Below are 23,545 nucleotides of genomic sequence, written 5' to 3'. Positions count from 1 at the left end.
TGTTTATTATACTTGGCACAGTAACTTGTTAACTTGTTAACCAAATCACATGAACGTAAAACTATTGAACTTATACTTGGCAATTTGATTCACGGTAAAACTTGTTAACTTGGTAACCAAATCACATGGACGTAAAACTATTGAACTTATACTTGGCAATTTGATTCACAGTAAAACTTGTTAACTTGTTAAACAAATCACATGGACGTAAAACTATTGAACTTATACTTGGCAATTTGATTCACGGTAACTTGTTAACGAAATCACATGGACGTAAAACTATTTGGGGGGTTGGGATGGCCTAGTGGTCTAGAGTGCCGCGCATCGACCTCAAGCTGGCCGGTCACCTCTGGCATGTGGCTGCGGTTTCGATCCCCGGTATGAGCGTATGTAGCTTGGACATAGGGCCGCCTTCTCAACCTCGTGGGTTTACTCCGGGTACTCCGGTTTCCTACCACAGGAAAGACCCCTGTGCGTGCGCTAAGAAAATAAAAAAAAATGAAAAATAAGACTTGTCTCCGATATCACTTTCGGTGGAAGCGGACGTTAAACACTAAGAACAACAACAACAACGTAAAACTCGGGGAATGAAAGAACGATTCTCAATAAAACTTTTGAACCCACATATATATAGGTCCGGTCTTCATTAATATAATATTATATAATTTGTTGTTTAGAATAATTTGGACTTTTCTCATTTAGGCTAATTTCTAACTTTGTTGGTGGGTTGGATGGCCGAATGATTAGCACGTGCTAACCCCCACCCCCAACGACAAAAGAAACGTATATCTAAACAAAAATTTCAGAAGGGTAAATTTAAAATGGTGGTGGAAGGGGTAAGGGTTGGGATAGATGGACACTTCTGTTTTTGAGAACCGTAATTAAGAAGGAAGTAGTTTACAAATGTATTAATATTATATGCATCTCTACAATCAAAACGAGGCTAAAAGTAGGGTGTATGTCCTATATTAGCAGTGTATAACAGTTACACACCGACGATACATGGACACAATAAGTAGGTATATAAAAACTATGGGTATTCGGACCATGGTTCCTCAAACTGCTTCTGTAAGTTGTACAGCTGTCTGTGGTCTGAAAATCATTTGGTCAGTCCTCTTTTTTAGCTCGTCCCAAAAGTGTATCAGGTTTTAAATATCTGGACTTATTGATGGCCATGGTAACATGTTAATGTCGTTCAATGCAAAAAGTCTTGTGTCGCCTTGGCAGCATGCGGTTGTTCAATGCCAGAAAGTCTTGTGTCCTCCTGGCAGGATGGGGTCTTGCATAATCCTTCGGCAGTATCCATTGTTGTTGCCTTCTAAAAATGGTACCAAATGGGGTTGAATGACTTATTTGGTGTAAACCTGCGCTGTGGCACCATTTCCGCGACCAGACTGAATATTTTGGAAGACAACCGGTCCTACTGTCTCGCCCAAACCAATAACCGACCTCTAGGCTAGTGAGCCAGCGTCTCATCCAAACCAATACCGTCCATACCATGATGGTTGGTCCTTCCCATTGATCATGTTCCAAAACATTTCTATCAGCATACCGCTATCGACGTCTATACCATATCTTTGCCCTACCAAACCCGACATTCTCGGTAACCAGATATGCACGTGCTTTAAGCGTTCACAAAGACTCGTACGGATGTACGTAACATGGATTATCAACAGGGTGTTAATTGTAATCCATCATACCGGAAGTTATGTCCCCACCCCCACACCCCCACCCAATAAAAAATTGGACCTGTACTTCACATATTACATTTACCAGTCCATGTGGGTACAAAATTATCATAATGAAATCAAGACTACACCCGTACCATTCGTTATACAACATTCAGTATACTTGAAGGAAATTAGCCGATCAGGATTAGATTGATGAAAACAAATAACAGGTAATTTAAGATATTTTAATAATATTCTATGCTTATAATCACAAAATGGAATTTACATATAAATAATACCAGTAAACATAGAAGGCATATCTATGGAAAACCAGACAGACCATTAATCGAATGATACTGAAATGAAATGGCGTTTAATGTCCTACTGTTCTGCTTCAACTGGGATAATGAAGACGGGCATACGCATACAGTGTGCTATGAGTGCCAATTTGCCCGGAAACCGATACTACGGCCTACTCTCATATCGAATTCCAACTACCAAGGGATCTCCCATGTGCACGCCCATGTGTAGATGAGATCATCGCACCCGAACAACTGTACGTTGGCCCTTGTCAGGCCCTCCGTCCTACACCACTGACAAGGAGGAACCACTTTGGAAAATACCGATCAACTTTCTCGGCCAACACCAGAAGAGAGCCATCATCTACAGATCAAGATTCTGTAAGACACAGGGCTAGAGGTACTGCGGGATCCAAGTCTAGGAAATTGTTGCGGACCGGCAACCATTAGTTTATAGTAGGCCAACGGTGTTTCGGTTTAGTATAGTAGCTTTTCTACAAATATATACATCTTTTACCCCCCCCCCCAACTATTTGGATATACAACTTCAGGATTTATTAACATGCTATGTTTCGATACACATACAGGTATCGGTTTCAAGCAAATAAAGATGTTTAACAAATTTAGCATGTTAATAAATTCAGAAGTAGTATATCCATATAGTTGTTTTCTATATATCTTATAAGGAGTATCGTTTACATAGACAATTTAGATTCACAATTTACAAATGAAAGTACATGGCTTTAAATCCCAGGGTACCCTGCAACTGACGGGGATCTCTTAATTGCTGCACCTCAAGGTCATGCTTTGATGTCATGCTTTGATCCCACCCAGACTTCGTATTGTAAAAACGAAACTATTTGATCTATTCAAAAATGAAGTTAATAATTGTTACTAGATATCGATGTTAAATTGTTAGAAATGTCGATTAATGACCTTATTGGTGTTCCATACATCTGTCGACTGACCTATGACCTATGTTATAAATTTATAGCGATGTCTACTGTACCCACAACAGTTTCAATCCGACACTATATATTTCACACCATCCATACATCAAATCATAAAGTCTGATCATTCTCGGTCAATATGGAAGACAAAATGCAAGGCAATTTGAAAGCTAAGCAACATTTTTTGTATAAACAAAATGTTCATAATTTTGGTCCATTTCCACACATTTACCGCCTGGTTCTCCTTTCGCATAAAATCTTTTAGCGGTGCTGCCAGGTGAAATCTGTGTACACTATCTGATTCATGGTTGTATTCGCAAAGCATGAGAAGCGTTATCGGGTTTTCTATAAAAATACAACATATCCTGCCCCGTACACGACTACGAGAGATTCAATCAGATCACAGAATGAACCAATCGGTTCACCCGCCGTACAGTGTGATTTGTTCGAATTCCAACTTTCAAGGATGCTTCTGAGATGATGTACTTTTGCTTTTTCGCTGCCACGTCCCTATATGTCTATTTATGAAGTCTACTTACTCCTATAGTGTTGTGGGAGGGGGATGTTTAACGCGTGCGCTTTAGATAATAATATGGCCTGTCATTGAGCCAAGTGGCGTGGTTTAGATTTCCACCTTATACATCTTGGGTTCTATTCGGAACCCTCGGTTTCCTCCCGACGTGAGAGCGAATAATTGAAATAAAATTAAACCATATGTTAATCCCGACAAAACCTTGATTGCGTCTCTCTCTCTCTCTCTCTCTCTCTCTCTCTCTCTCTCTCTCTCTGACCCACTGCAATAGACGCACTTTACAGAAGCGTTACAGATACTGTTAATAATTTGGTTGAATCTATCCATAATCATATAAAATACTGGGTTTTCACACAACACAATTAAACACGATTGTAATGTTTCCAAATTTGTAATGTTGGTGCTTCCAGTCAAGGGCAGCAACATAGAGTTCGCTTCAATCACGAATGTTATCTTAACTAAATCAAAAAAAAAAATAGTTTAGACAATACATTGTCTAAATCGGTCCAGGGTGGGATGTAACATGGAGAAATTATCACCCCGAAAAGTTATTTCCTTTCTTGGTTTTCTATGCGGGTCCCCCGGCTTCATATGAAGACGTCGTGGAATTATGACGTTTTTGGTGCAGATGTCAACCTTCCTGACCGATAATTCTCAATCGGGAAGTTGCCGCCAACGCTGGCTTTAACATCGAGCAAAAAATAAAAATAACCGAATTCTTAAAAAAAAAAGAAGAAAAAGGAAACAAATTTTGTTATTTTTGCAGATGTCAAGCTTGATGACCGTGGAGCCTTAACCGGGAAGGTGCCGACATCGATGTCGCTGTCCCTTCCGTTTGACACTGGCTTTAATATCGAACAAACAAAAAAAAATCACGGAACTTTTAAAATGAAAACAAAACAAATTTGGTTAATTCTTTCAAATCTTAATGTGAAATACATCCCCATTAATAAATCACAGAGGTATATCTAATTAAAAAAATTATATCTATGTCATCTTTAATTAACACACCTGTATTAAATACCTATTTAATTAACACACCTGCATTAAATACCTATTGCTTTGTGATAATTATCATGATATTACCACATAGAAGATAATCGTAAACCTTAGCATAAAGAGGTTTTCTCACTCTCATCAACACAATAATTTTAAATAATATCATATGCACAAAATAATCATAGACACGTCTAAGACTAAGCATTATATGGCGTCTTGTATGTCCTCAAAACTACTAAAACCTTTGTACAACTCCCTCAGAGAAAGTAAACAGGTATAAATTTTAACGATGGCTCGATACACGTGTTTCTTATTTTGCGAACTATATAATTTGAATATTTCCGATGGACCTGTATATAACCAAATATGTAAAATTCTGAATTGATCATTTTACGTTTTGGAAATTTGATGCAACTCAGACAATCATTCAGCAGCAGTTTATACCTGGATGATATTAACAATGTTGGTATTGTAAACAGCAACACGGAACTGTTCCGGGTCGATATTTAATCGGCCCCCTCGCGCAACAATCAATATTATATACAGACTATATAGACATAAAGACACCTGGAAACACCTGACAAATTATAAACAGTTTAAGGAGTATATTATATTATTATACAACAGTTGTTTTGCAAAAAAGAAAATTTTTCTCCGAATATGTACAGTTGAACCTCGATATTCCGAACTCTTTGTGAACTAAAATTTGCCCGTTTTATTAAACTAAACTGTAGGGTTTGTTACAAATACACCGACTGTATGATCCGCGTTTTAACGAAACGCAATTAAAACAAAATTAAATATCTATATAACAAACTATGATACAAGATGTCAATCCTTCTCGTCTGTAATAATAATATATTCACCATTTCTTAACGCACGACGCATTTCCGTCCTCTTTGGAACATTGCTTTTAATTCCTTGCGAAAGGTTTGATTCATGAACGAATATATAACAGGATTAGCCACGTTATAAAGAAAGTACATATAAAAAATGATTATGTTAAAGCTTATCAGTCGATGCGCCATCAGCCACGACGGTAAAAACGCTATTATAAATACTATGGTAACCACAAACAACATGGCCGCCGTTCGAATATTGGCCAAAAAGTCATAGTCTCTCTTCCCTTTGGTTGATTTACGATTTTCACTGTTCAAACGTACGCATTCTTCGTGTTTCACTGATGAGACGCCATTGTTTTCAGGTAATTCCATGACCTCCACTTCCGTCACACAACTAGCCACAGATTTACCGGAAGGGCGAGCGGAACGTTGTCGCTGGCGCCATCTACGTCGTTTGATGACGGATCTGTAGATGATCATATATAGCACTAATACAATGAGGAAAGATAGCAGGTACAATGAAGCGTATATTTTCTGATAGACACTTATAACTGACTGTGATATCAGCAGATAATTACCGTTACACTCTGTTCTGTAAACTATTCGAGTCTCTGTAACGTTGGTGACTTGAATACTGGAATTACCAGCACCACTATCACTCATTGTAGTATTCAGGGTTTGATTTGTGTGGGTAACCGTTTCCCGGTAGTACACGCCGTAAGCTAACGTAGTCACAGTCCCTAAAATAAAAGCAAAGAAACTCAAAACAACGACTACGATCTTTGCTCTCCGCAGATTCATGGCGTGTAGAAAGGGTTTACAGATGCAGAAATAGCGATCGACGGCGATGGCCACCATGATGAAGGCTGACAATGGAACGTTACAAGTTATAAGGAAATGGTAGAGCTTACAGAAGAAATCGTATTTCAGTTCGTTTTCTAGGATGATAGCGACGGCTGTGAACGGCATTATCACTAGACATGTTATCAAATCCGTTCCCGCCAATGCCAAGATAAACACCGTCGATGTAACATTATCCATTTTTCTAGAGAATACGTATAATACCAATCCATTGCCAATGCTTCCGAAAACACTTAATATGGCTAAGATACACACGATGGCTAAACTTGTATCCTCCATTCCTGTGGAACTTGTTTCCTTGGCTGTCAATCCGGCACTATCTGTCGTCGTTAAATTCACAACCTCCATTTTAATTTTAAGCAGACGACAACCTGTAAAGATAAAGGATTCATGATTAGAAGATTTCATTTCAACAGGTAACCAAAACACAAGGCAACCAAGGTAGTTCAACAGGTAACCAAAACACAATGGCAACCAAGGTAGTTCAACAGGTAACCAAAACACAATGGCAACCAAGGTAGTTCAACAGGTAACCAAAACACAAGGCAACCAAGGTAGTTCAACAGGTAACCAAAACACAAGGCAACCAAGGTAGTTTTTATTCACCTTGCAGGTTGTAGGAGTCGAGTAATCTAACGTGTGCGTCTTAGACCATGCAGTTGGTCATTGATTCAATTAGGGTGGTTTCTATCTCAACCCTTTACATGACTCGCCCTGTTCAACCTCATGGGTTTTCTCTGGGTCCACCAGCTTCCTCCAACTGCTAAAAACCCTTACGTGTGAGCGAATTATTGTACCATATTTTAGTATCACAATAGTCTGGTCTGTGTTGTGTTAAACTCTCTTTTCCCCCTCCCTCTCTCCTCCCGTCCCTTCTATCCACCCCCTCTCTCTCTCTCACACTCCTCTATCAACCTCTCCCTTGCTCTCTTGGAAGAAAATAATAAGAACGTGACGTGAAACAATGGTTGAATGATCTGCAGTAAAATCAAACATAACCGGACCTTAAATCAACACATCTGTTGAACTTAAATTAAATTTATAGATTTCTTTCTTTTCTCACAGGACACGTGATTGTATAATCTATATAATGCTGTCACGTGACATTACATTTAAATAAACTACTACAGGGCTTGTATTTGGACTTTTACAAGATACATGAAACAGATTTAAAAATAGATTCATTCAAATTACTTTATTCTGATCGAAGTTATCACTGCAGTTTTGACAAGATATGTACATTTGCTGTTTATTGCTGGTTATTCGAGACTTAACTTAGCTTTTCCATTTTTAAATTAAATCATTGAATTGCCCAACCGTCCTAATCTGCTTGAAATCGGCACCATCCTATGAGCAAGAGAGTTGATTAAGGTCTTCTCGTGTTCATAAATGTCTACTAATTGATAATTTAAATAATATTTTAGGCTTGAACAAATGTATCCTAAATATTTAATGACAAAGTTCTGAGATGCCGGTTTATGTATTTTGGGGGGTTAAATATTAGATACCGACATTTGACATCAAAGGTCTCGAGTGTTTTAGAACTTGTCACCACATACAAACATGACTTCACGGTGACATGAAAGAATTTTTTATAAATGTCATAGACCAAGAAATGTCAAAGATTATCGTTGAAGTCTGTGGGGAGAGAATTAGTAGTCTGGGTCCAAAAGACATAAGAGGCGTGTACAACACTAGAAAATTTTGTATGGAAAGGAAAAATGAAATAAAATGGCGTTTACAGGAGGTTAAACGAAAATTAAACTACAAAAAAGAACCAAACAAAACTGCATTATGTATGTGCTAAATCCACCTATTACGGGACGCTTTCCGGCTTCAAATGGTATTGAAATTATTAATTAGACACATGAACGAAACATATACCAACAGCCTGGGCCATGAACAGCACACAATCCATCTCCATGGGCCACTGGGTGACTGGGGTATTACGTGGTATTTAATCTGTTATGGGTATAATGTAAAATCTTGTTCATTTATTATCGTAGTAATGACAATCGAGACTACACTATTCTCGTCAAAACTCCAAACATTCATAACTTCCCTCAGAATAAAATAATCTGAATGAAATTTGCAATATATTCACTTTTCATTATCAATTTATGAAGCAGGTGTGCTCTCTGGAGATTGTTATAATAGCTTCTAAATATAATATTATTTAAGTGACGTGTAACAGTCATGATGCCATGGATACACTCAACAGGAAGTCAGATATGAATTTAGATTTCACGTCATTATCAAGTAAGGCAGCTGTCGCGTGGGAAGTGGGATATTTGTATTTACCATTTTTGGAACACATGGTATCACTTCCTCTTGTACAGTTTTCTCATTCGACGAGTTCACTTTATTCCGCATCGCTTCTTTAGACACGGACAAATAGACTTGTTATTCTAGAACTCAGTGGTGGCTTCTGGATTCCAAGTCCATGTCCAAACTATTAAACACAATGAAATAGGTTTCTGTGCCATCCGGACTAAAGAAAAGGGTTCCAAATTATGATAAAAATTCGCTATTAAGACATCGTGCCCGGGTCAGGGTATGCTTACTCTATCAAGTCAATTATTTTATAATCGAACTTAGACGGTCAACGATTCATATGAAGTGAAAAGTGGTTTAACGTCCTACTGTTCTGATCCGACTGGGCTAATGAAGGGGGACACATGCCATACAGTTAACTATAAGAGAAGTTTTACCCGAACAGCGGCACTATAGCCAACTCTTTCCAAATATCAAGGATTATTCTACGTGCACGGCAATGTATACATGGGGTCTCGACTTTTCGTCCTATCCGAACGAATACACACTGTTCCTTGTCAGCCCCCCAGTTCTGCACCACTGACAGGGGGAAACCACGTCGGAAAAACCCGAGGAAATTTCTCAGCCCACCGGAGACCTGCTGGTGAGCGAGTCAGGGTCTTACTCACCGAGCCACCGCCGCTTCATCAATATTGTACAAGTTAAACGTCCAGCTAAAATCGAAAATAGTCAAACCCCTATATCATTTATATTGTAACATTGGTTAAAACGATTAAGATCATCGGAATTAAGATACACTCACATTTTACAAGAGATGGCTAGGGAACAAGCTAATAAAAAGGACATTTTTCGTACAATCAGTGGCCATAATCCAGGGAGTTATGGTCTGAAATCCACAATTATCGACATGGGGTGAGATATTTGACATATAAAGATATTTTAAGTTTCATCACAATCGAATAAAAATTGTGACCTTGGTATTACATACTTTTACACTATTTTCGTACAAGAAGCGGCCATTTTGTCAGGGAGATTCAGTCCGATTTTCATGAAATTCAATACTCAAAGTTCATTAGGGTGTAATGGTGGAACATTTAAAGTTTTTGTAAAATCGAATAAAAATTGTGACCTCTAAAATTGAGGAAGATACTGTCCGATATGCGCAAATATCTAAAGAAACCGGTATTTTTTGGAGTATAATCTTACATTTCAAGTTTCACCAAAATAGGATAAAAATTGTGACTTCTAGAGGGTCCACAACCTTGTTATTACATTCTTTTACATTATTTGCGTACAAGGAGCGGCCATTTTTTCTGGCAGTAGTTTGGGTCAGATTTTACGAAATTAGAACTCAACCTTCATTAATGTGTAAGGGTGATATATTTAAATGTTTTTTTTAAATTGAATACAAATTGTGACTTTTAGCGGCTCAACAAGCTAAAAATGCGATTTTATGAAAAATCAGGGGCCATAATCTAGGACGTTACGTTCGGATATACGCGATTATCAAAGGGAACCAAGATCTTTGTGATATAAACATAAAATTAAAGGTTCATGAAACCCAGATTCAAATTGTGGCCTCTAGAGGGTTTACAACCGTGTAATACCATATATTTACACTATTTGCGTACGAGGTGTGCCCATTCGAACTCAAACGACATTAGATTAGGGTGTAACGGTGATATATTCAAACATCGGATAAAAATTGTGACCTCTGGAGGAACCAAACGCTAAAAACGGGATTTTTAAAATTAAAATCAAAGGCCATAATTCAGGGAGTTACGATCCGATATGCGCGAATATCGAAAGGAACCAAGATCTTTAGGTTATAAACATGTATTTCAAGTCTCATGAAAATCGAATCAATGTGGGCGTATAAAAATGTTAACAGCTAAAGAAACACTAGCTTGAGAGCAACTGAATAATTGTAAGTTGTCCATTTCTAGATCTAACAGACATCGTAAACAATGTAACCATTTGTTTTCTCGATTATCCTGCCTTGAAGAATAACTACGAACATTGGATATAATGGATATCACTCTCTAATCTTGTACAGTGCCTTCTAGATTTATTTCACGTTTTTAAACATCGAGTTATAATGGACGACGTGATTTATCTCCTTCAGAAGGTTTTAGAAAACCTTAAATCATTTTTACTCGGGAGTCCAAGTTTCAATATGTTTGTCATGTTAAAAGCAAATGTCGAATTTATTTGTCTGTGAAAATCTGATTTTAATTTAACCCTGTGAATTTTGTTGTTCAGATTAAATGTCTGTGATGAAAATCTAATTATGATTCTGTTCGGTGTCTGGAACGACCATTGTAAATGTCTTAGTAGAAGGCCATCAACAAAATACGAATGTCTGCCAGCCGAATATTTATGTCGCTAAAAAAAATTTTATACAAAAAAGCACTCGAGGAAATACGTTAGATGAGACTCAACGAAACTGCTTACGTGGATTCTATTTGTTATGGTTTTTTATAGTTCAGTTTTCGTTTTAATGAAAATTAAATGAGGTTTATCGACCTACTGGGCTGTCCCGACTGGGTTATTGAAAACGGCAGAAGCCACGGTGGCTCAGTGGGTAAGACGTTGGCTCACTAAACAGGTGGTTTCTGCGTTGGCCGAGAAAGTTCATCTGGATGTCTCGGTTCCGCGGTTTCTCCTCCCACTGCTAATAACGCTTACGTACAAGCGAATTATTGAAATACAATTAAACCATGTGTTAGTCCCGAAATGACCTAGTTTTTGTCGAGTGGACGTTAAACCCCATTTCTCTTTCCCATACGCTTTCTTTATTGTTTTTCCCCATTTTTATTACTTCACTGTGTAGGTGGTATATATATACAGACGGTGACAGTTTATGTTTGATATATATACGTATTTTATCTTTAAAGGGTATTTGGTGAAAGCAACATATATAATAACAGACAACTTTATAGACGACTGTTCTTTAACGATATTATATGTCATTAATTAACCAGATTAATCAACTTGTTAAAACAGAAGAAAAGTAAACAAGGGTCCGCAACAATCTAACTTTATGTTATTACGCTCTAGGAAATGAAGACGGGCATACGGTGCTAAGATCTACTCTTATATCGAATTCCAACAGCCAAGGGATCTTTTTCGTGCACGTCAATGTATACACGGGACCTCGTTTTTTTCGTCCCATCCTACACCAATGACAAGGGGAAACCACGCCAGAAAACCCGGTGAAGTTTATCGGCCAACACTAGGATCGAAACCGCGACGTCCATGCTAGCGAACCAGTGTCTAATCACTTAGCCAATGCTGTGGGGACAATGACCTCATACCTAAAGGATTAATTAATAGTTTCTTAGGTCTGACTAATGGTTAACACCATATTACATTACCTTTGAATGACTTCCGTCTTTTTATTAGTTTATTGTTACCTGTTTGTATATCATTGTTTGATTGTATCATTGTTTGATATCAGTGAGAGTGACCTCATTGAAACGTTACAGTTAATAAACCAAATGAATGTCATCTATAAAGCTGTCTGTTATTATATACGTATTACTTATATCGATGCCGACATTTTATATTCATTTGGCATTCACATATTACATCAAGAGGGTGATTTTATGATACTTGCGGATAGCAGGGTTAGCCGCACTGAAATGGATACAATTTAAACGTCTTGGTTGAGATGAAATGAACGGTGTCGTTACTAATTTTTGATAACTTTTGAATTCATCTGTTTATCTAAGTATCTATTTACAAAAATAACCTGATGCTACATTAGTCATGTTTAATTAAACGCTGGTGAAAAGAGTCGGCACTTGACCTAGCCCACACTCAGTTTAATCATTTTTAATTTCATAACTCAGTACCATATGTTTATTGTAATTACCTATTTACAAAAATTAGTTCATCATAAATTAAGTTTAATTAAACTGAAATTAAGAAACGTCTTGGCTTGGTTCGCGCTTGGTTTAAATTCATAAAGCTAGGCTTTCTATAATATTTTATTTTTCTTATGATCCTTAATTATTTTCCATTACCATAAAATAGAAGGTCTTAATAAAACTTTAATGTTATTTAAATAGAGTGGGTTGGGGTTATTTAAATATCGACACCAACAATAAACGCCTTGAATGGGCCGCCCTTAATTAACAATAAAAACAGAAATGAAATGGGGTTTAACGTCCTACTGTTCAGCGTCAACTGGGATGGAGAAAGCAGGCACAGGCCATACAGAGTGCTATGTGGGAAAATTTGCTCGGACAGCGGCGCTACGAGCTACTTCTATGTCAAAGGATCTTATTCGGGACCTCGCTTTGTCGTCCCTTCCGAACAACTACACACTGTTCATTTCCAGCCCCCCCATCCTTCAGGTGAAACCACGCCCCCTCCCATCCTTCAGGTGAAACCAAGCCCCCCCCCCACCCCCATTCTTCATGTGAAACCACGCCGGAAAATCTCAAGGAACTTTCTCAGTAAAAACCGGGATCGAATGTTTATCGAGACAGCGTCCTACTCACTGAGCCACTATCAGTATTCATGACACCCAACATTAACCAAATGAAATAAAATGGGGTTTAAATGTCTTACTTTTATGTTCCGCCTAACAGTAACATCTATATCAAAAATAAATCTAATTCATTAAAATAAATCTAATTCATTAAAATAAATCTAGTTCATTAAAAGGTGTTTAATTGATTTATATATGTAATATATATATATGAATAATTTAAGGTTTATAATTCTATATATGTATGAATAATGACCTGGGTTAATACAATTCATTACTGTCATTCTGTTATCGACATCATCTTAATGACTGCCTCATTAGCACTAACTAGTCAGCCAGCGTTTCACGGAGGTGTGTATTTCTTTACTAATTCCGCAGAGATACGCTTGGAGAGAGCGAGAGAGAGAGAGAGAGAGAGAGAGAGAGGATAACGTCCATTAGACACACAAACTAGGTTATTCCGGGACTAACATACGGTACAATTAATTTCAATAATTCGCTTACTCGTCGGGTTCTTTAGCAGCGGGAGGAAACCGGAATACCCGGATAAAACCAGCGACCCTAATCCTTGTCACGTACAAGTGGGGAATCAAAACCAGGCCACTTAACTCAATGCCAGACTGTATGATCTAAAGCCCATGCGTTAGACCATTTGCCCGCATCCCCCCCCCCCCCGTGTTAGACATACAACTCAGTGGAAGTTCAACCTCTACAGCGGTGTAAATCATACAACGTCTTAAAAAAGATTATGCCTGTAAAGTAAGATAAAATCTATAATTAAAAATCAATATGTTTATTCAGTTTTATTTCTCACATTGATTGTCACATTGATTCTCATATTGATTGTCAGTAATCAAACATATCATTTACTCACTGCTTCCTTCATTGTTGTACTTGAGATTGTACATCCACTCACCACTGCTATTTAATTAAATCAACATAACCTCAATATAAGGCAGTTACTTGTGAAAATATCGACCTATAACATGTGATATGATTATTTGAAAGGGTAGGTAGATTGATTACTGATATATGAATAAATCAATCCTTAAAACAAACAAGATAATAATTGTTGTTATATTATTACACGCCAGCGGGTGTTCCTAAATTAAATGTTATCATATGAACATCTACAAACGATATGACTAGTTCAGCGAACTTAAACTTTTGTTCGTTATAAAAACGCTAATTTATTTTATGTGTCCCCGGATTCTTGTCAATATTGATATTTTAAGAGAGATATGTGAAATGAAATGAAATGAAATGAGGTTTAACGTCCTATTGTTCTGCACCGACTGGTCTAATGAAAACGAGCATACGCCATACAGTGTGCTATGGGAAAAATTTTGTCCAGGTCACTGACGAGCGCAAATCTCTGGGAAGTTAGCGAGCCATTGCCTTACCCACCGAGCCACCACGGCTCTCAAAATTAGAAAGAATCACGAGTGTAATAACGCTGATTTTACAAGAAACAAATTTCAATATGGCTTCCACTTAACTTATTTCAAGAGACGTGTTGTTTTCAATTCCCAAACTGTGTGCTTCTTAATACGGAATAATAGTATTAGTGGAAAAATTAACAAACATTTGTGGAAATTAAGTAACACTTTAGAGCTTGCTTTTGATCTCGATAAAATGTCAGCCTCCAGGGGATAACGTATAACATCATATTGGAGCCCATGGTAAAATCTTCCATTAGCCGACATTAAAGAAACACTGGCGCAACACGAGAATTGACACAATCGTGTTCTTTTGTGAATTAAAAAAGGAGAATTTGGTTGAGGTCAAAGGAGTAGTACCGTACTTGTAATCAACTTTAACAAGTCAACAGTGAGGCTGATGTCCCCCGCCACAATCTATACTGTCTTAGTCTAAGTAGAAGAAAATGTTCACGATCGAACACAATCAAGGTTTTGAAGTACCTGGTAGTGAAACTATACACTACGTTTCATCACACCCCTTCAGTTAGAATCAAAGTTATCTTGTCCAAAAGCATTGACCAATCAAGCTGCTTAGCTCTGCTTAGCTTTTGCGGAAATGTTAATCATGGAACTCAGTCACGACATTCCGATAATGGAACTTAGTCACGACATTCAGATAATGGAACTCAGTCACGACATTCAGATAATGGAACTCAGTCACGACATTCAGATAATGGAACTCAGTCACGACATTCAGATAATGGACATCTACACCAAATTTAAGCAGTCTACCTCACTTAAAATCAGAGAGGCTTGATAATCAAATTGCTTATCGCTATTTGGCCTATGCAGAACATTCGCATCACCGAACTTAGTCTCGATTTAATTAGTCTAAGCAGAAAATGCTCATCACCGAACTTAGTCAAGTTATTGATGTAATGAAACTATATACGAAGTTTCACCACTCTCACTTAATTAGAATCAAAGTTATCGAGCTTCAAAATCTCGGATAATCAAATTGCTTATCGTTCTGCTTACCCTGCGCAGACAATGCTCATTATCGAGCTTACCCACGGTATGACTGTAATAAAACTATACACCAAGTTTCATCACTCTCACTTAATTAGAACCAAAGTTATCGTGTCCCAAAGCATCAACCAATCAAATTGCTTAACACCACTTAGGCTACACAGAAAATGCTCATCTTCGAACTCCATCAAGACATTGACCTAATAAACACCTAGTTTGAACATTCTACCTCAATTAGGAGAGTTATTGTGTCCCAAAAGTGTGACAGACAGAAAGACAATTACAAAAATACGCTTTGAAGTCTAAATGTAAACCATTAATGGGATTTACTGTGAATTTCAATTTAAAAAAATGTTATATAAATTATTATTTAGACATTTATTCACACGACAAGCCCATACTGAACTCATTTATTCACAAGCCCATACTGAACTCATTTATTCACAAGCCCATACTGAACTCATTTATTCACAAGCCCATACTGAACTCATTTATTCACAAGCCCATACTGAACTCATTTATGAATTTAACATGAAAATGGATAAGCGCGAGACTTTGTTTATTATCGTAGCAATGATACTTGACAATTGCGACTTTTTACACTGTATCATGTCAAAACTTCAAACACCCAACACTTTGCCCAAGTAATGTAACTGGAATTGTCAATAAATCCGTTTGTCATTATCTATTTTTGAGCTATTATAGCAAGAACGACCAGCTTGTTTATCTAAATCTTATATGATGTATCTTTAAGGTTGGCCATCTATGTAATAAAGCTACAACCCACATGAAATGCGGTTTAACGGCCTAATTCGGGGGGGGGGGGCGGGGGCTGGGGCGAATTGTAATCCCAAAATGATCGGGTGGAGTTTAATCTCGTGGAAACATTACAGAACTAACACAGTTATATGGGACACCAATCACAAGTTTATTATATTCAGGAACGACGTTTCGTTAAGTATTCTCTTATCGTTATCAAGCACAGTGGTATTTAGTAATATTTGTATAATTAACCATTGATTATTATCCCATAGAACTGGTTTGTCAGGACAGCGAGATTTACCCATATACTGTATCACCAAGCCAACGAGTAGACGAGTAAATCTAGGTTTACCGTTCCACTGTATTATCAAGCACCCCAATACTGTATCATCAAGCCAACGAGTACACGAGTAAATCTAGGTTTACCGTTCCACTGTATTATCAAGCACCCTAATACTGTATCATCAAGCCAACGAGTAGACGAGTAAATCTAGGTTTACCGTTCCACTCAAAATCAGGGTGGAATATTCCGAGGATATTTCTCAGCCAATATCGGGATGGAACCCGGGATCGAACCCTAGTTAGTGAACTAGTGTCGTAATCACTAAGCCACCCTGACCCTCGACGTACTATGAAACAACATTAGCCAGATTGAAATAAAGCCTGGATGATTTGATATGATGATACTTGACTTCAGTGGTTAATTTCAATCGAGACACATAATCAATATGCTTAAAGTAAAAGTGGTAACAATATCCACAAGGACCGTTACTCTAGATCATAAATAAAACACAAAATAGATTTAAAAGATCTTTTGGAAGCCATTAGAATATTTATTCAATAAACTTGTAGTGAGTTATGTATGATAGGAATATATATATATAAAAAGGAATGGAATAACGCATCAATAACACATCAATAACGAAAACCAGAGGAAGAGTAAGTTTTGAATTCATCTGTTTATCTAAGTATCTATTTACAAAAATAACCTGATGCTACATTAGTCATGTTTAATTAAACGCTGGTGAAAAGAGTCGGCACTTGACCTAGCCCACACTCAGTTTAATCATTTTTAATTTCATAACTCAGTACCATATGTTTATTGTAATTACCTATTTACAAAAATTAGTTCATCATAAATTAAGTTTAATTAAACTGAAATTAAGAAACGTCTTGGCTTGGTTCGCGCTTGGTTTAAATTCATAAAGCTAGGCTTTCTATAATATTTTATTTTTCTTATGATCCTTAATTATTTTCCATTACCATAAAATAGAAGGTCTTAATAAAACTTTAATGTTATTTAAATAGAGTGGGTTGGGGTTATTTAAATATCGACACCAACAATAAACGCCTTGAATGGGCCGCCCTTAATTAACAATAAAAACAGAGATGAAATGGGGTTTAACGTCCTACTGTTCAGCGTCAACTGGGATGGAGAAAGCAGGCACAGGCCATACAGAGTGCTATGTGGGAAAATTTGCTCGGACAGCGGCGCTACGAGCTACTTCTATGTCAAAGGATCTTATTCGGGACCTCGCTTTGTCGTCCCTTCCGAACAACTACACACTGTTCATTTCCAGCCCCCCCATCCTTCAGGTGAAACCACGCCCCCTCCCATCCTTCAGGTGAAACCAAGCCCCCCCCCCACCCCCATTCTTCATGTGAAACCACGCCGGAAAATCTCAAGGAACTTTCTCAGTAAAAACCGGGATCGAATGTTTATCGAGACAGCGTCCTACTCACTGAGCCACTATCAGTATTCATGACACCCAACATTAACCAAATGAAATAAAATGGGGTTTAAATGTCTTACTTTTATGTTCCGCCTAACAGTAACATCTATATCAAAAATAAATCTAATTCATTAAAATAAATCTAATTCATTAAAATAAATCTAGTTCATTAAAAGGTGTTTAATTGATTTATATATGTAATATATATATATGAATAATTTAAGGTTTATAATTCTATATATGTATGAATAATGACCTGGGTTAATACAATTCATTACTGTCATTCTGTTATCGACATCATCTTAATGACTGCCTCATTAGCACTAACTAGTCAGCCAGCGTTTCACGGAGGTGTGTATTTCTTTACTAATTCCGCAGAGATACGCTTGGAGAGAGCGAGAGAGAGAGAGAGAGAGAGAGAGAGAGAGGATAACGTCCATTAGACACACAAACTAGGTTATTCCGGGACTAACATACGGTACAATTAATTTCAATAATTCGCTTACTCGTCGGGTTCTTTAGCAGCGGGAGGAAACCGGAATACCCGGATAAAACCAGCGACCCTAATCCTTGTCACGTACAAGTGGGGAATCAAAACCAGGCCACTTAACTCAATGCCAGACTGTATGATCTAAAGCCCATGCGTTAGACCATTTGCCCGCATCCCCCCCCCCCCGTGTTAGACATACAACTCAGTGGAAGTTCAACCTCTACAGCGGTGTAAATCATACAACGTCTTAAAAAAGATTATGCCTGTAAAGTAAGATAAAATCTATAATTAAAAATCAATATGTTTATTCAGTTTTATTTCTCACATTGATTGTCACATTGATTCTCATATTGATTGTCAGTAATCAAACATATCATTTACTCACTGCTTCCTTCATTGTTGTACTTGAGATTGTACATCCACTCACCACTGCTATTTAATTAAATCAACATAACCTCAATATAAGGCAGTTACTTGTGAAAATATCGACCTATAACATGTGATATGATTATTTGAAAGGGTAGGTAGATTGATTACTGATATATGAATAAAGCAATCCTTAAAACAAACAAGATAATAATTGGTGTTATATTATTACACGCCAGCGGGTGTTCCTAAATTAAATGTTATCATATGAACATCTACAAACGATATGACTAGTTCAGCGAACTTACACTTTTGTTCGTTATAAAAACGCTAATTTATTTTATGTGTCCCCGGATTCTTGTCAATATTGATATTTTGAGAGAGATATGTGAAATGAAATGAAATGAGGTTTAACGTCCTATTGTTCTGCACCGACTGGTCTAATGAAAACGAGCATACGCCATACAGTGTGCTATGGGAAAAATTTTGTCCAGGTCACTGACGAGCGCAAATCTCTGGGAAGTTAGCGAGCCATTGCCTTACCCACCGAGCCACCACGGCTCTCAAAATTAGAAAGAATCACGAGTGTAATAACGCTGATTTTACAAGAAACAAATTTCAATATGGCTTCCACTTAACTTATTTCAAGAGACGTGTTGTTTTCAATTCCCAAACTGTGTGCTTCTTAATACGGAATAATAGTATTAGTGGAAAAATTAACAAACATTTGTGGAAATTAAGTAACACTTTAGAGCTTGCTTTTGATCTCGATAAAATGTCAGCCTCCAGGGGATAACGTATAACATCATATTGGAGCCCATGGTAAAATCTTCCATTAGCCGACATTAAAGAAACACTGGCGCAACACGAGAATTGACACAATCGTGTTCTTTTGTGAATTAAAAAAGGAGAATTTGGTTGAGGTCAAAGGAGTAGTACCGTACTTGTAATCAACTTTAACAAGTCAACAGTGAGGCTGATGTCCCCCGCCACAATCTATACTGTCTTAGTCTAAGTAGAAGAAAATGTTCACGATCGAACACAATCAAGGTTTTGAAGTACCTGGTAGTGAAACTATACACTACGTTTCATCACACCCCTTCAGTTAGAATCAAAGTTATCTTGTCCAAAAGCATTGACCAATCAAGCTGCTTAGCTCTGCTTAGCTTTTGCGGAAATGTTAATCATGGAACTCAGTCACGACATTCCGATAATGGAACTTAGTCACGACATTCAGATAATGGAACTCAGTCACGACATTCAGATAATGGAACTCAGTCACGACATTCAGATAATGGAACTCAGTCACGACATTCAGATAATGGACATCTACACCAAATTTAAGCAGTCTACCTCACTTAAAATCAGAGAGGCTTGATAATCAAATTGCTTATCGCTATTTGGCCTATGCAGAACATTCGCATCACCGAACTTAGTCTCGATTTAATTAGTCTAAGCAGAAAATGCTCATCACCGAACTTAGTCAAGTTATTGATGTAATGAAACTATATACGAAGTTTCACCACTCTCACTTAATTAGAATCAAAGTTATCGAGCTTCAAAATCTCGGATAATCAAATTGCTTATCGTTCTGCTTACCCTGCGCAGACAATGCTCATTATCGAGCTTACCCACGGTATGACTGTAATAAAACTATACACCAAGTTTCATCACTCTCACTTAATTAGAACCAAAGTTATCGTGTCCCAAAGCTATAACATAATGACTTATGTCATAGAGGCGTCCTGCCATATTAAAATACGTATTAGTGATTGTAACATAAACCTGTCGCTATCAATACCCGGCTGGAGATCTTGGTAGTATTCCTTATGTCATTGCGTAACTATAACTTGTTGTTGGCATGTCTTATCTAACTTTCTTTGTCTGATAAACTATATTGAATGTTAAACCTTCATATGATGCTTGATACATTAGACAGGTGTCTAATGAGCTCCTTTGTCTCGAATACGTTTATAAACTAAGAACAGAAACGAATCTTCAGGCGGGTCCAGGAGGCCATGCTAGGCGGGTGCCTAGATCAAGGTACCTAATGGATACGAGAGAGGTCCAGGCAGGGCTAGGAGTTAGGTCCGGCCAGGACTGAGCTAAGGCCATGGGCGCCTTGGCACGAGACGGTACGAGACGACAGCTTCTGGAGTTAGCACACTCATGCTAAGCCAAGCTAATTAAGTCATGACTCCTTCCATATAGTTAGTTCTACGGTCGTTTACATCACGATGTTTGTACCTAATATTGTAAGAAGCAGAATAAAACTATTATTAGATGTATATACTAGTGTTGTCATCCAAGAACCTGATTAAAGTACCAATACTGTCACAAAGCATCAACCAATCAAATTGCTTAACTCCACTTAGGCTACACAGAAAATGCTCATCTTCGAACTCCATCAAGACATTGACCTAATAAACACCTAGTTTGAACATTCTACCTCAATTAGGAGAGTTATTGTGTCCCAAAAGTGTGACAGACAGAAAGACAATTACAAAAATACGCTTTGAAGTCTAAATGTAAACCATTAATGGGATTTACTGTGAATTTCAATTTAAAAAAATGTTATATAAATTATTATTTAGACATTTATTCACACGACAAGCCCATACTGAACTCATTTATTCACAAGCCCATACTGAACTCATTTATTCACAAGCCCATACTGAACTCATTTATTCACAAGCCCATACTGAACTCATTTATTCACAAGCCCATACTGAACTCATTTATTCACAAGCCCATACTGAACTCATTTATTCACAAGCCCATACTGAACTCATTTATTCACAAGCCCATACTGAACTCATTTATTCACAAGCCCATACTGAACTCATTTATTCACACGACAAGCCCATACTGAACTCATTTATTCACACGACAAGCCCATACTGAACTCATTTATTCACAAGCCCATACTGAACTCATTTATTCACAAGCCCATACTGAACTCATTTATGAATTTAACATGAAAATGGATAAGCGCGAGACTTTGTTTATTATCGTAGCAATGATACTTGACAATCGCAACTTTTTACACTGTATCATGTCAAAACTTCAAACACCCAACACTTTGCCCAAGTAATGTAACTGGAATTGTCAATAAATCCGTTTGTCATTATCTATTTTTGAGCTATTATAGCAAGAACGACCAGCTTGTTTATCTAAATCTTATATGATGTATCTTTAAGGTTGGCCATCTATGTAATAAAGCTACAACCCACATGAAATGCGGTTTAACGGCCTAATTCGGGGGGCGGGGGCTGGGGCGAATTGTAATCCCAAAATGATCGGGTGGAGTTTAATCTCGTGGAAACATTACAGAACTAACACAGTTATATGGGACACCAATCACAAGTTTATTATATTCAGGAACGACGTTTCGTTAAGTATTCTCTTATCGTTATCAAGCACAGTGGTATTTAGTAATATTTGTATAATTAACCATTGATTATTATCCCATAGAACTGGTTTGTCAGGACAGCGAGATTTACCAATATACTGTATCACCAAGCCAACGAGTAGACGAGTAAATCTAGGTTTACCGTTCCACTGTATTATCAAGCACCCCAATACTGTATCATCAAGCCAACGAGTACACGAGTAAATCTAGGTTTACCGTTCCACTCAAAATCAGGGTGGAATATTCCGAGGATATTTCTCAGCCAATATCGGGATTTAAAAGATCTTTTGGAAGCCATTAGAATATTTATTCAATAAACTTGTAGTGAGTTATGTATGATAGGAATATATATATATAAAAAGGAATGGAATAACGCATCAGTAACACATCAATAACGAAAACCAGAGGAAGAGTAAGTTTCTACAATAACTCATCAATAACGAAAGCAAGAGGGAATTGCTACAATAACACATCAATAACGAAAGCAAGAGGGAATTTCTAGAATAGCACATCAATAACGAAAGCAAGAGGGAATTTCTACAATAACACACGAATAACGAAAGGAAGAGGAAGTTTCTAGAATAGCACATCAATAACGAAAGGAAGAGGAGGTTTCTAGAATAGCACACCAATAAAGAAAGGAAGAGGAAGTTTCTACAATAACACATTAATAAGGAAAGGAAGAGGAAGTTTCTACAATAACTCATCAATAACGAAAGCAAGAGGGAATTTCTAGAATAGCACATCAATAACGAAAGCAAGAGGGAATTTCTACAATAACACACGAATAACGAAAGGAAGAGGAAGTTTCTAGAATAGCACATCAATAACGAAAGCAAGAGGGAATTTCTACAATAACACACGAATAACGAAAGGAAGAGGAAGTTTCTAGAATAGCACATCAATAACGAAAGGAAGAGGAGGTTTCTAGAATAGCACATCGATAACGAAAGGAAGAGGAGGTTTCTAGAATATGGCGGTATATTAGATTCAAAATTCTAAAATGCTTTCGTCTAACTTCTAACTTCTGTTCATGTATTTTTTTAACTTCTATTCTTGTAATTTCTAACTTCTATTCATGTAAATTTTAAATTAAGACAGTGTATAATCCAACTTCTTTATTTGTTCAGTGTAAATTTTAATTCTATTTCATCTTATTTCTATTATTTAGACGAAAAACGTCTTCTTCTTTGATGCTTTACACGTTTAGCATCCACATCAACGAATTTAGAATTTTTACATTCTACCTAGCAACCATCATTATGAAGTCGTTTGGTGTCGCTACTGCGTGCTCATTTGATTTAAAATACAGATGTGACGTCACCCTTTGATGTTGGCGTACCATTATTTCAAATAATCGTACGGGCAATGTGCCCGAATGTTTTTACAATATATTACGCAATGTCT

The 23,545-nt window shown here is 37.2% G+C and overlaps 1 protein-coding gene across 2 annotated transcripts in view; it reads right to left on the bottom strand.

Moving 5' to 3' along the window:
- Positions 1–1,901: 1,901 nt before the first annotated feature.
- Positions 1,902–23,545, bottom strand: part of LOC126827696 (cholecystokinin receptor) — a 91,692-nt gene continuing 70,048 nt past the window's right edge. For both annotated transcript variants that reach the window (XM_050557154.2, XM_050557156.2), the window contains exon 3: positions 1,902–6,524. In XM_050557154.2, the coding sequence (XP_050413111.1) occupies positions 5,323–6,501 (1,179 nt within the window). In that variant the 5' untranslated portion in view covers positions 6,502–6,524 and the 3' untranslated portion in view covers positions 1,902–5,322. The remainder of the gene's footprint in view (positions 6,525–23,545) is intronic.

The sequence above is a fragment of the Patella vulgata genome, chromosome 7 (genome assembly GCF_932274485.2).
Source record: "Patella vulgata chromosome 7, xgPatVulg1.2, whole genome shotgun sequence".
Taxonomy (NCBI): Eukaryota; Metazoa; Mollusca; class Gastropoda; family Patellidae; genus Patella; species Patella vulgata.
Note: the sequence above shows the minus strand (reverse complement) of the source record. Positions and strands in the feature narration are given on the sequence as shown.